General features: G+C 36.9%; 1 protein-coding gene across 1 annotated transcript; it reads left to right on the forward strand.

Moving 5' to 3' along the window:
- The first annotated feature begins 117 nt into the window (after positions 1–117).
- On the forward strand, positions 118–8,944 carry MCEE (methylmalonyl-CoA epimerase). Its single transcript, XM_026856021.1, has 4 exons — positions 118–215; positions 2,281–2,318; positions 4,657–4,997; positions 8,347–8,944. The coding sequence occupies exons 1-4, from the start codon at positions 118–120 to the stop codon at positions 8,497–8,499; spliced, it is 630 nt and encodes a 209-aa protein (XP_026711822.1). The 3' UTR covers positions 8,500–8,944.
- Positions 8,945–14,984: the final 6,040 nt, after the last annotated feature.

The raw sequence follows: 14,984 nt of genomic DNA on the forward strand, positions 1-14,984 counted from the left end.
ATCGCGCCGCCGCTGCCCGCCCCGCTGCGGGAGCGGGCCCCAGGCTCTCCGTGAGAGCCCTGCAGGCCACAACAAAACAATTGCTTTTATAAATAAAAACAAAGTGTGCCGTTCCAGATGGCAGATATGTTAATAACTGACATTACCTGCCTTAGAAATAAACTTAGACGGCAAGCTCCAAACTTGAGGCCCAAGGAGGAGCTCGTCTTTTTAAGGTACAACTTGGAGGTCAAATGCAAAATCATTTCCCGTTCATTATAATTATCGGGACTGTTCATTCTCTTAATAGTAAGTAAAGGCAGGTTAAACTCACTATATCTAAACCATGCTGTTCTACTCAGTAGCTATAGACTGCAGGAGCAAAGTGAATGAAAGACTCGATGCTGTCAGTGATCGATCGGTGGGATCTGGGATGAAAACACCTTTGTATAATGGATGGAAGAAACCAGAGCTACAGCAAACTGAGACTCAGTTCCTAGGAACTATGGAGCCCAACTGATTCCCAAAAGCCACCTCCAGCACAGAGCTGAGCAGCACCGTAGTGATCCTAAGCGTTGTTGGCTGGCAAAATTTCCAAGATGCTAACACCACCTCGAAACTGCTAGGATTTAAGAACGGCCAGACTGCTCTTTCTACATTGGGTCCAGAGCTAATACACAGCCCCTGTATGCCAAACTCCCTAGGGTGGCAGCATCCTCTCCATGCGTGGGAGTTTTTCTCAACCTGAAATGGTTGACAGTAGAGCAGGGCCCAGTGACAAGGTTCTTCTACTGCAACTCACAGTTCTACTGCAACCTCCCCATAGAGAACTTGACTTAATTCACTTGGATTTGGTTTATGTTTGATTACTTAGCCATGTAAGACAATGAACACTACCCCATGTAAGGAGCAACAAGCCTACAAATAAACATTTGAAGGCTGAGGATCTGATTTTATAGGGTATTTCAGACTTGTTACTTCATGTTCATAATCTGCTGTTATACAGCGTAAGCCTCAGCTGGTACAACTGTACATGTTTAAACTCTCATGTGCATAGTACTAGTAGACCAGCCAACCACTAATAGCATAAAACTCAAACAGATCAATTTAAAAATTCAAACGAAGCTGAAGAAGGTGACAAACATTCTGCAGCATCACTGAGGCTAGGAAGCCAGCAATCATATGAGAGCAGGGTCAGCTGAATCTTCCCTGAAGGACAAAGTATCCAGAAAAATTCAGATTTGGTTGTCAGTGTTTGAAAAAGGAGATCTTAAAAAAAGCAATTGGGGCAAATGCTGTATATACCAGGAGAAGCAACTGCATTTGTGAACTTGGTCAGCATATGCAGGTTTTTCAAGCAGGACACATACTTGGTTTAGTCACTGTCCACTGGCTTCAAAAGAAGCAGAGAAAGTATTTTTTTTTAACACTGGAGAAAGTTAAGAATTATTTGAATAATTCTGTAAGTCAGTGGAGAAATGCTTTTGTGATTGAAGGATTTAGCCACAACAGTTCATAGGACTAGTTTTGTGATACATGCATAAATATAAGTGTTTCTTTCCTGAAACATGGAAGTGATAGGGTTTCAATCTGAAATTTGCTGAAAAGCTTTCTTTTTCACTGCAGGGTCATCTTTTGATTATTGAGTTAGAAGAAGATTAGAATTTAGGTAACTATATAGTTACTAATCTATAGAATGCAAGAAAATCACAAATGCTTTTTGTTTAATCTCAGTCAATTAATACTGGTAATTATGGGTTTAAAATTAAAGCTCTATATGCATATGACTAGAGCTAGGACAAATTCACAAGACTTGACAGAATAAAGTAAGAAGAAAAACCCAAACCTGCTGAAGAGTCCTCTGCCCCTGCATGCTCATATGAACAATATATAGAGTTCTACCACCCAATTTGTTAAGTGAGAAGAGGAAACGGAGAAATGCATAAATAATACTGTCATATGAGTGGGTATTTAAGTATCTTTGACTTTACAAGAATCCTAGGAATATACTTCACTTTTTCAATCTATTATCTTTCTAGGAAGCACCATAAAAATCGAACATTTCTTGGGCAGAACTTAACAGAAATAGCATTTTCTATTATTTTTTATATTGCTTCAGTAATAGCTGAGTAACAGTCTGTGTCTCTACTTTCTGTCAATTTACTTGAAAATAAACAAAATACAAATTAAATTATAATCACTGTGTAGTCATATGCCCTGTGTATCACATCAGTAAAGATTGCTTGAAAAATCTACATTAGTAGTATGTCTACTGAACTGTGGTCTGTTAATATTTGGAAGAAGGAATAAAGGCTCTAGGAAACATAACAAATTATACAGTAAGTGGTCCTTATCTTTCAAAGGATTTTTCTCTTTTGGGGAATACTGACCTTTCTCAAAGTGGAAGAGTATCTCTTGCTTCAGCAAAAATTGAATCAGGTCTTAAAACATTATTGTACGAAATACAGCTACATCGGTAGAATCTTAGGTGGACAGAAAAGACTGTATGACAGCTGTTTGGGGTTTTAAAAATTTTTTTAATACATTATTTACTCTGGTGATCTGGTCAAACTCTAGTTAATTATCCATGCATCTAATTATACCAACTAGATACTTCATGCTTCTTATTTTGTACATTGTAAGCATTGCATGGTATTGCTTCCTCAGGCAATTGCTTTGTTCACCCCTGATACAGCTGCATTTAGAGGGCAAATCTATCTATGAAATAGTTTCAGCATAGACATTTTAAAAACAAGACTTTTTCTTCTGTGTAGAAGTTGCTTGGGGATTTTCTTTAACATGTAAAAAGTTGAAAAGTACTTGGAAATACTGAGTTGCTCTACTATGCCCATATGATAGCCTAAAGATAACCAGTGAAAAAGAATTGTCCAGAACTGACAGTGATGCAGGAGATGACAGGATGTACTGTGTGAACGGTTGGCAAGAAATACTCCAGGGCAGTTACTTGCAGAACTGGGCAAGTTTCTGGAAATACTTAATATAGGATGTTGATTTAGTTTTATCAGAAGATTCGGAATAGACTTACTTTTGTGATACTATGTCTTTGGAAGTATGTACATTGCACGTTGTAATTTTAAGTCTAAAATACACACAAATGCTTCTTCTTCCATCACAGCACAATGATCAGAAAGGCTTAGATTTAAGGACTGCATTAGCCTCCTTGTGAAGAAAAATTAACTGATAGCTGTGGAGTCTTGAATTCCTGTGAAATGGTAGTTCTTAGTTTCATACAGTGAAGCTGGCAGATTAATTTACTACTCACCTTACAGCTACTACTAACCTTACAGAGTACAAAGAGTCTGAATAAATGCAAGCCAGGCTATCCTCAGTGTATCTCAAAGCATCCAGAATCTCAGTGCTTCCTTGGCCCAATCTCTTAGCAAAATAGCACATTTATGAATTTAAACCTAAGAATACCTCAAAGACTTCCAAAATTCTGAGATGCCTCTAGCTTGGCCTTGAGGCATTGGGAACTCTGACATGGCCTAAAGCAAGCTGGCATGAAATTAAAATGCGGCTTTTATGAATATATCTTTTCATCTGATTCTGGTGCTAGAGACAACTGATATGATCAAAATTGCTCCCTCACTCCCAACCTCTCCAGATTCTAGTACTTGGACAGATTAATTTTTAATGTAATTAAAAATGTAATGTATCCTCATTGTAGATCTTTATCTTGTGATGTTTTAAAAAAACAAGCAACCTTTAAATTATTTGTGAGCAACACAGTGATTTGACATAGATAGTGCAAAGTTCAGTTCTGCCTTGTCAGAGCAGTCAATGAAGAGTTCCATAGATATCTAAGCACTTTTTCATGATACTGAGTTTCTCCATGACTTCTCCATCTTTTGTCTACTTGTTAGCCTGTACTTTTGTCCTAAGATCATCCCATATTTTTTTTACAGTTACGTTTCTTTATAATTACCATCTCAAATATGATGAGCCAAATCATATTCTTTTTCTTTTGTCACACTAAAGTCATTGTCACCAGTTACATTAAAAAAAGCTATTATTATTTCAGCCTTTTAAAGATAATATTTTAAATTATTATTGGTCAGTTGAACATGATAATAATGATTATCATCTGGTTCATGATGGCAAATGATTTAATACTTGCAGAAAGAGCAAATAAACCAAACTCAGGAGATTTTAGGATCCCCTAAGCCTCAGATGCAACATGACATTTCTTTCCTTGCTGGAGTTAGGTCTGACAGCTGTGAGTTCAAGTCTTTTATCTTTTGGATCTTGCAGTATCAGTTCTGTCCAAGATTTTGTTTGGGTTTTCTTGTTTGTTTGTTATAATTTCTAGATGTATAGGCATATTCTCATTTCTCTGAAGAATTCAGAAGTCACTTTTAAGTACAGTTGACCATTACATTTGGCCATCTTTTTAACAGGCATATGTAAGCATTCACACCAAGTTTGTGGGGTTTTTTTTGTTTGTTTCTTTTATACTTCTGAATAGTTATATAGTTTGAAAAAAATTTATTGAGCTGTTAATGCTGCAGAATAATTCTTTCCTTGGTTTCAGTCTACATTCAGCTTTGCACACTGGTGTTCTTATGGCACAGGAGTTATATAGGTCTCATTAAAGGGGAAAGAGCATAGTACTTTCTCAAAAGCACTGTATTGGTGCTATTCACTTTTTTTTTTCAGGGCTTCTTGCCAGATTGCAGACTTCAGCTCTCACAATACGAACTCTATCATCATCGAATTCCTTTTCTCAAAACATTCCAAGCTGTTTGTGGAAACTGGGCCGACTCAATCATGTAGCAATTGCAGTACCTGATTTGGAGAAAGCTCAGTCCTTGTATAAGGATGTGTTAGGAGCAGAGGTGAGCGAGACTATTGCTCTTCCCGAACACGGCGTCTACACTGTTTTTGTGGAGCTGGGAAATACCAAGCTGGAACTTCTACATCCCTTAGGAGATAAAAGTCCCATTGCAAGCTTTCTGCAAAAAAACAAGACTGGAGGAATGCATCATATCTGCATTGAGGTATTTTAACAAAACATATAATACAATAAGATAGAGATATTAAAGTATGCGTAATTTTTTCATATGTTTGCTCTGTGTAAAAAACAAATATATATGTCTGTCATATTTGAGAGAATTGATATTGCATAAGAAGAATTCTTAAACATGCCCTCTTTCTGTTTTGGAAATCACAGTTTAATTTCATGAGCTATGTGATAATTTTTTCCTCTTTTATGCTATAAAGAGTAAATTGGGGAGGGGTAGGTTAGTTGTCTGGTGTGGAAGATGGACAAGGCTTGTGAAGAGTGTTTGACAGGCGTCAACTTCCTAACATAGAAAGGACATGCACCGGAAAAAGATGGAGTTGTAAGTTTAAGCTAAGGCATAGTTTAGATTTTCAGAAGTTTTTTCCCGTTTGATATTTAGTTGATAATTGTATACAGAAGTCAAAAAAGATTGTTAGTCATAATTACCAAACAGCAGTAAAGTCTCCAGAGTTTCTTCTGTGCTCTTTTTCCTTGTCCATTAAAGAGAGATTAGTCTGGAAGTACACAAGATGTAATGCTGTAGGGTAAAGTAGTTATTTAGTATGCTCATGTTTTAATGTAGGTATTTGATGCAAAATTTCATGTTGCTGCCTATGATACATGTATTTAATATTTTACAGATCTGAGTCTTGCAAACTTTATTATTTCATGCAAAGTGTAATAATGAAAAGTAGTGGGATTACTGATGTGGGTAAAAATTGTTTTCATAATATATCTGTTGACCAGTGTTTGCAGTTGCATACGTTCATTGAGAATTGAGACATTTTTCATACACAGAGGCATTGAAATTTTTTTTCATTAAATTTGCCTGTTTGCAGATGTTCAAGAATAAGAAGATTAATTCTGTTTAAATTGACCCTAAATTGTATTGCTTGGCAGTTCTGCTATAGAAATGTGAAAAGACCTCAGCTGAACTTAGGAAGTGAGGTGTCCCGAAGAAAGAAATGATTTGCAGTAAGACCAAAAAACCCCTCCAGCTCTCTGTAAGACCAATGGTACTTACAGGTACAAGAGAAAGAAGTTGTAGGCATTTCTCAACAAAAAAGAGCTCAAAGCTCTCAAGGTTTTCAAGTATATGTGATCCCTTTTAAGATGTTTCAAGAATTATTTGTTACCAGCTAAATTGTTCTGTGTAGATCCCCATTTTGTGTGAGAGATGATCTTGTTGCAGGTAAACCAAAGATGGCTGTCAGGGGAAGTCATACTGTTACTTATGAAAATTGAGAAGAATAGGATATGCTGATTATACCATATTGGACAATGTAGAAGTGCTGTGTTAAAAAAGAAAATTTATAGCTCTGCATAGTAGATCAAGCAAGCCAGGAGTCATAATAGAGCAGTTAATTTCCATTGATTCGGTGAGCTAGTGCTACTTGCAGCCAGTTTTTCCTAAATGAAGTCTTGTAACTCAACAATAGATTCTTTATGGAAAAAAAAAAAAAGTTTATCCTAAGTCCCTCATGTTTGTCTCCACATAAAAACAAATGGAAGATTATAAACCATTTTACATGGATAAAAAAGCAACCCATTGTTGACCTGCTGTTTAAATAGGACTGAAAACAGATTTGGTCACTACCATAGTCAATCAAAAATATATTAACCTCCCTCCTTCAATTTTCCATTCTCCCCAGAATGGAAAAACCTTAAAATTTCAAAGATAGGTCATCTTCTGAAATTGAACAAAAGTAGTTTTCAGAAAAACTATGAAAGAACTTCAGTGTCAATTGATTGTTCATTTGAAATTTAAAACATATTTGGTAAAAATATATTTCTATGAACAATTTTATTGCAAAAAGCTGAATTATAAATTTGTTTTCCATTCTGGAGAGGAAGCCTGACAAGTTTATTAAAATGCTTTTCACTTCTTCCTTCTGTATTATTATTCAAAGCAAAATTTTAGACAGATGTTTTGATAGGGAATTTGTTTCAGACAAAATAAGCATTTTAAGAAGAAATTAAATTGTTCCTGGCCAGCTATAATTTAATTTATTGACTGCAAGGAAAAGCATGTTGGACACTTGATAGAATGAGAGAGAAATCCAAGCCTGACACTGTCCTAACATGGATGCACCCACAGGCTTTCCACTGTTTAGTCTCACTGCTTCCTGGGGGATGCAGTAATTCATTCCAGCTGAGCCCAGACACAGTTCTTCTGGCCATCTCTGCAGGACCCGAGCAGCAGCTGCAATGGATTTTCTGCACAGGGGAACAACCTGGAGGGGGCTATGGCACACATTACATGTGCTGTTTTATTTTAGATAAAACTTGACAGTTATTTCTTCTTCTTCTTTTTTTTTTTTTTTTAAGCAGATGGGTAGTAGGAAGAACTGTAGCGAGTTCAGAATTTTCATGAACAAAACTGCTGCAAATGAGTAGGAATTAACTGATGTCTGTTCCTCTGAATTAAAGCTAGGTATTTCCTTCTTCCCTACAATGGCATCATGCAAGTTTATTCACCAAGCTATGTCCAGACACCTCAGTCTCGAAAAATAGTAATGCTATTATTTTAATTCTAGGTTTTTATTGATTATTGACCCTTGGATTTGCTAAACTGAGTGATAATTTTATTATTTCAAAGAAACAATGCATTTAAGATTTGGGAAAATTCAAATTTCATCTGATGACATGACATTAGACTTAAGATCACATTTTACAATGTAGATATGTTTTTGTTACTTATGTATTTCTGCAGGAAACTGTACTGAAATACTATGTTAAAAGCTATTATTATAAGTAAGTTCAATAGGAAAATCAGGTCATATTGTGGCTGTCTTTCTTATAATTCCAACGTTTTTCTTAGGAAACATTATGAAGCTTAACCTGCTCAGAAGGAGGCTATATAAATCTAAAAGGGTCTTCCCTTTTACCTTCTGCCCGTTGCCCTCCCTTTTCACCAGCATCTAATATTCAGTGTTCTGTCATCAATTAGACAGGGAGGCATTCTTCTTTAGTTATTGATAGTTTGAAAGCAATATGATCTTCTTAGTAATAGTAATGCAGAGTGGAGTCCTTATAAATTAACAACATTAAAAAAATCAATGGGCTTTGTGCATGGATGATTTTTGTTTAATAATTTCTTAACTATAGCATAATCTATTTAAACATTATTTTATAAAATCCTCAAATAACAAATGCAAACTTCTGTAGCATTTTTACTTTTAAGATGAGATGTTTTAAAACTGTTTTATATTTTAATTTATTTTCAGAATTATATTAAAATTTAGAAGTAACATTTTAGTAAGGAATTATTGCCTCTAAATGTAGAATCTGCATAATACAGTGTAATATGTTAATTTTTGTGAACTGTATTTTTCTTTTATAAGGTTGATGACATAAAAGCGGCTATGACAGAACTGAAGAAAAAAAAGATACGAATATTGAGTGAAGAGCCCAAAATAGGTGCACATGGCAAACCTGTGATTTTTCTTCACCCTAAAGATTGCCATGGAGTCCTTGTGGAACTTGAGCAAGCTTGAGCTGTAATATTCATAAATAAAAGAATAGATTAGCTGTAAAGTTACTGAGCTGGTGCTGGGAATATTGATGTGGTATTCAGTCTTTACAAGTTCACTGTAGTTCCTGTGGATTAAGGACAGCTTTTGAGTACTGAAATAGTGCTACAGATTTAGGGTCATCTTCTTTTTTTTTGATCTGATTTTCAGAATTAATATGTTGACATTTCTTGAATTCTCTGTGATTCTAAAGAGAAATACATGAGCCAAGTTATATATGTAGCATAGTAATTTATGTTCTGTTGCCTCATATTTGCAGCATGATTTTACCTCTGTAACCACAGAAACTGTAGTTTCTAGGTCAACCCACGTTATTTTGTTCTACATTTCAGAGCAGAGACCCACTTCTCAGTGGCAACAATATAGCTTTGATATTCCCTTTGGAAATAAAGGAAAAACGAACATTGTATTTTCTGTTTTCACTATTCACCATCTGTTCTTCACACTGATTGATTGGTTCATGCAATAAAAAGATCCTTATGTTACTGTATGGGTGTCTGCAAGGAGTAAATAAGTTTTCTTGGCATAACAATTACTGCCAAGGAAGTTACCATGCATAAATCATCATTTAGTTGTTTTACGAACTCTGTGAATATTCAAGCAGTATGAGAAAAGGACCTGAAAAATTATTTGCCTGAAATATATTTCAGACTATGAGGTACTTGTCAATTTTTTTTCAGGTATTGAATATTTGTTTTTCAACTTTTATCCATAGGAAGATATCTGTGAGAGACCTGAACAAATAGCAATTAATCTTTTAACTTAATTTAAAATGTGGTTTTCCTATGCAAAAGCACTTAACAAAATCAGTGGAAGACACAAGCTGTCTTGGTTATGCACACTGCCTTTAACGTTAGAGAGCATGCCAGCATGCTTCTGTTTCTGATAGACTGCAGTCACAGTTTGTTGACTTATTCAAGCACGGACTTCACTTTATTGGTGTACATTAAGCAAGTAGTTTTTGTCCTGATACTTTCTTTTATAGGTTTGTTCTGACATGTCAGCTGTAGAAATTGAAGACTTTCTCTCTCTAGTTTTCTTAATCCTTAAGTGATATTTTTTTTCCTAGCTAAACCACAACCTGAATTTTGTATTTTCCTACTTCTCTGTATGTACAGTGATTAGTTTCAGCTTGATATGAAGTAAGTTCATTTTAGTCTAGATTTTTTACTTAATGGAAATTGAATTATTTGTGTTCTGTGTCATGTTTGCTACAACAAGTACACGTATAATGTTGACCTGAGATTTAAACAGGGCTTTAAAAGACATTGATGCTTCCTCATGATTTTTACTTCTGAAAAAAACTCTGCAAAGCCATGCTTTTTAAACGAGATATTTTTGTACTCAAAATACATATTCCTTCTGTTGTATTTTAAGAAAAATACAGTATTCCACAGGGTTCTTGCATTTCATCAAATCACTGTTTAGAGGGTAGTTTGTGATCTAAATTCTAAATTGTTTAAATTTAGAAAACCTAAGGCTCATGATGGAAAAGCAGGATGATTTGATATTTCTGAAATATGATTCTGCTGTTCTAGGAGACATTCTGTTAGCAAAGCTGCTTTTGTCTTTCCATTCTTTCAAAGATGGGAAGGCATCTTTTCTGCAAAATGAGCAAGCCTTGCTGGTTATATGTAAAAATAATTGAACAGAGGTCTTTGAACTTACCACCCTTAGTTTGGTGCAGCAGAAAACAGGTCAGTCCTCCCTAGATTCATACTCCATTTCTCTATACTGTCTGAAGGAGATGGAATTTTGTGTATGACATCTATCAATACACTCAGAGTAGTAGCTTGATACAGTACTAGGGAATGGAGATTTTGAGTAAACAATACTTAACTCCACTTGCTTCATTGTGTTTCCTCCTAGCAGAAAGAGACTGGTAATGCTTTTAGCTAGTAACCAGCAATTTTCCTCACTGACTGCATATGAAGTCAGATGATGTATTTTGTTCATCATAACTAAGTTGTGCTCCTATCTCTCTCACAGTTTATACCTTTCATCTGACTCCTCCTAAGGTCAAAGTCAAGATATTAACCAAACCCCACACACACACCCCACCCCCCTAAAAAGATCGTTTAGGTCTTCAATGTTTGTCAGTACTCAAAACTGGGTCATGCTTATTACAAGCTCTTACTATTTGGTGGAATCAGACCCCCTTACTTGCTGGGTATGTGCTACAAGATATGAGAATTTTCACCCCTGGTGCTGTAGACTTGGAAGGAATAGCCAAGAGAGCTGGACAGCTGAAGACTGAAGACAGCTTAAGATGTGCTGAGACATTTCCTGTTCATAAGCCTAACTCCCACAGAATTCAGTGGGAACAGGATCAGCCCCTATACTTGTAACAAACCTCTAGTCCTTCACTTTAAACAGTGTTCACAAGTCACTTTGTTCTGAGGGGTTGGGGCCGGTGTTTAGATATATGGGCCTTACCCTCTGTCACTACCATGCTTATAAAAGGGGAATAACCTCAAGAAAAACAGTGGAAATTTGGGGATGGAAACTGGAGCAATAGAGAACTGTGATTTGTTTCTTCCAGTGGAGGGACACTTAATGATATACCCCTGTTGCACCAGTATATAACTTCTGGAAAGAACAACAGTGATTCAAATAACTGGAGCCTGATTCGTTTGGAAGAGAATTAAGCTTTGGCAATGGGTATTTGGGTTTGTTAGGGGTTTTTTTTCAAAAGGTACAGTCAAACCTCCTTTTCTGATAATGTCAAGCTTTTCAAAAGGTGAAGTGTTAATATTTTTCCAGTAAGTTTTCTCACACTTGGGTCATTTGTCAAGTGCAAGTTCCCTGCTCCAGTCTTCTGATGTGCCTTTTTTCCCTTTCTGAGCTCAACCGTGTTCCTATTTTATGCCGCTTTAAGGCAGACAAGACACATTTTTCTGAACTCCATCAGCATTACTCAGGCAACTAAAGTGCTTATAATTAAATGATGCAAAATATCATTTTTGACTTCCTCTATGCAACCCTCAAGTCTCTCCTAGGTGGGAGGAGAAGAACAGGCTGCAGAATTAATCCCATTCCATATGATGAGACAAGCCTAAAAGCAAATTCAAAAAGCTGAGAAAAGAACTAACTACATGCATTTTAAAAGCTAACCTTACAGTTTTTCAAATCTGCAAAAACTCTGATCCCATCATGCTCATACTGCCATTAATTCACCTGAATTGAAAAAAAAAACACCACTGGGTATTTAATTCTGAATTAAATTGCTTTCATTATTACCATATTTACCCAATTTATCACAGATTTTGGAAGAATGTACTCTATCATCATTCCACAGCTACAGTGCCTTAATACAGTCAACACAGCCTGAAAATTCAGAAGGCTGGGAATTAATTACAGGAGGAACTGAAGATGGTACTTGCTTCTGCAGACCACTCCCTGGGTGTGTAATACTTCTGCGTTTAATGCTGAGACTAGAGTTTACTTTCTTAATGCACATGCAGAATCATTGCTGTCTATTGTTAAGGACAGTCCTTAGATTTGGACTTTATTGCTAAGGTAGGTGAATGGAGGTTGGTGTGACCAAGGAAGTCTTGTAGAAAGACCAGGAAACATGGAGATGTTTACAATATTGAGTTGAGATACTTACAGTAGGTGCTCTGAATGATTTGTTTGGTGCTTCATGTCATTCTCTCCTTAAAAGAAATTCTTCCTGTAGTGATCTGACTTGGGTTTGTTGAACTCAAGAACCCTTAATTAAGAGAAAAAGTTAATGATTTCAGTAAATACTCAATTCTTTTACCAAAGCAGTTGTCATGTTGGCCAAATTATTAGACTGAAACAGAAGTCCCTAAAATGATAGCCCTGGTACTTCTCAAATGGGTGCTGGGTGGCACTAGACACATAAAGGTAACCAACAGTTTAAACCTGGAACATCAAATCATGTAAGATTAATATGGAAATGGAAACTAACAACACTGTATCAATTAATTGGCCCAGTGCTGACAGTTTTAAAATGGAAGACCTCACCTTCTTAGGAATGCAAAATCTGTCACCTTTGATAAGCATTTTCAAAGCAGTTTGAGCACTTTATGAAATGTAAATTTATCTTATTGCGGAGGAGGCCAGTTTGCCTCCCAGGATGGTATAATCCTTAAATATCTATAAAATTATGTCATCTATCTAGTTTCATGTTCATTTGCACTGTCTTGCATATTGCTAAACAGCATTGTTAACTGCAAAGTTTATAGCATAGATTTACAAATGAGGAAGAGTTCTCTCTTAAACATTTTACAGTAATGACACATTTTGAAATAATAAATTTTCTAGGTGTAATCTAAAGTGTAATCTGAAGTAATCTTTTAAGTTATGCTTTGCTAACATAAAAATAGTAAATAGGTGCTACAATCTATAAAACAGATCTTCAATGAAGATTTTTACTTATTTTAAACATTGCATTTTTTCAGTAGTAAAGATAAGTTTAAACCATGATTAAAATTAAAAGTTTTGAAGTGACTTGTAACTGTGGGTACTCTGAAGGCATACGTGATGATGGACAGTTTGCATTAAATAGGGGGAATATCCTACTTCTGTATCTGTGGCTGGCTTGTATGGAAAAGATTATTTCCAGAAGTTGAAGAGTAGCAGAAAGGTGCATTATTGAACTGATACTATGCACCTTATTTTTACTTTCCATTTTGTTTTATGTGTTTTTTTTAATAAACATCTAACTCACTGTCTCTAAAATGGGGTGGAGGGAGAATGTTTGTTAGGAACTTAAGTTAAAAAAAATAGCCCACTTCCTTTGGGACCCCTGCAGTCTTTGAGAGATCAGTTGTAATACAGTATTTGCAGCTGCAGTAGCTTAAAAAAAACCCAAACACATACTTGCTCTATCAAGCAGAGAGTACTGTTTTTGGTATATTGATTGAGCAAGTGAAAACTTCCTTATGTACATGAGGCTATTTCATCAAGGTAACAATTTTGACAATCAATAATATGAATTAAAACATGATTTACTGAATGTTTAAACAACCCATCTACAGATTATGTAAAACTTTCTGTAGTTCTGTGTAAAACATACATGCATTACAGTTTATGTAATGTCTGAGTTCTCATTCTCTTCAAAAGAGAACCAAAGTCAGTCAAGTAATTAAGATACAGAAAAGTACAAATGGAAAAAGTCACCATAGAAAAACAGGCTAAAAAATAGCCTCTTAGTAGCAAGTGAATCTTTACAGAAATCTTAACAACTAAACAAAAAATAAAAATTAAAAACCCCATAAAATGGTGGGTTTTGTGAAGGGCCTTTACACGAACATGGAATTGGAATTTGACTTGGTGCTAAGCAACTGGTATAGCTACCCCAGGGCAAAGAAAAGCCCACCAAGTTGGACACACAGCTATTACAGGGAACCAATGTTATACCTAGCTGATCGGAATGCAATATAGGTACATTAGCAGCTTTTCACTTTTGCTGTCACAAGAAGATTACTTTTTACACTCGAGATAGCTACAAGTATCAAATTTGCATACTTACATGCTATGACCAAGTCCTGTCATAATTGGCCTAAGAGCACTTGATCTGAGGTATCTTCTTTTATATACAAAGTAATCACCATCGTCTAGCCGCAGTAGGAAGATCTAGTAGTTTCTAATAAAAGGACTGAGGAGCCAACTGTGTTTATCATTCACGGCAAGAAATGTTCTTGGAGAAACCCACTTCAGTGAGCTTTTAAATATTGCACATTGCATCTTCCAGTTTTAATCTGTATAGGGGGATCTACATATTACCTGCACAAGAGCATAAAAATCATGATTCCATGTCATAAAGCCGGCTGTGTGATGGAATGTGACCAAGTCCAGTGCCGCCCCCTGCAATAACGTTCAAACTTTTGGTGTTTAACTGGATTTTTGTTGCACTGGAGCACCTCAAGCACAGGGGAAACCCGAGATCGTTAACCAGCAGGATAATGTAGCTGGCATTCAGGAATGCGCTTCACCAAAAACCCGTACGGAAGACTCCCTGGAAACAGCATGTGCTATGGCCCACCACCGCTGCAGGGCCCGAGGGCTACCGACTGCCGCGCAGAGTGGCCTCGCCACGCATCACAGCAGGACTGGAGGCCTCCAGCAGACACACCTGCCTCCCGCTGCTGCTTGAGGGGCTCCCGAAGGGTTGCCAGGCCGCAGGTTGCTCCGTCCTGCAGCTGGGGGTGCAGGGGTGACGCGCCCCGCAGCCAGCGCTCCTCGGGGTCCGGGTCTGGGCAAGCGCCTCCATGGGCACGCGTGAAGGTGGCGCGGAGCTGGGCCTCCAGCCTCTGTGGAAGAGCACGCTGGACAGGTGAGTCCATGTCACCAAGCCACCCGCTCTTTGTGCCATTTTGTGAGAAACTCAGGGGCGTCGCCTCACCGGCCCCCGGCGCCGAGTTGTGCCGTTGCCGCCCGCAAGCCGGCTGGGCGCGGGCCGAGCAGGACCCCGCGCGCGG

Source organism: Athene cunicularia (assembly GCF_003259725.1).
Source record: "Athene cunicularia isolate RWA chromosome 10 unlocalized genomic scaffold, athCun1 chr10_part1, whole genome shotgun sequence".
Lineage (NCBI taxonomy): Eukaryota > Metazoa > Chordata > Aves > Strigiformes > Strigidae > Athene > Athene cunicularia.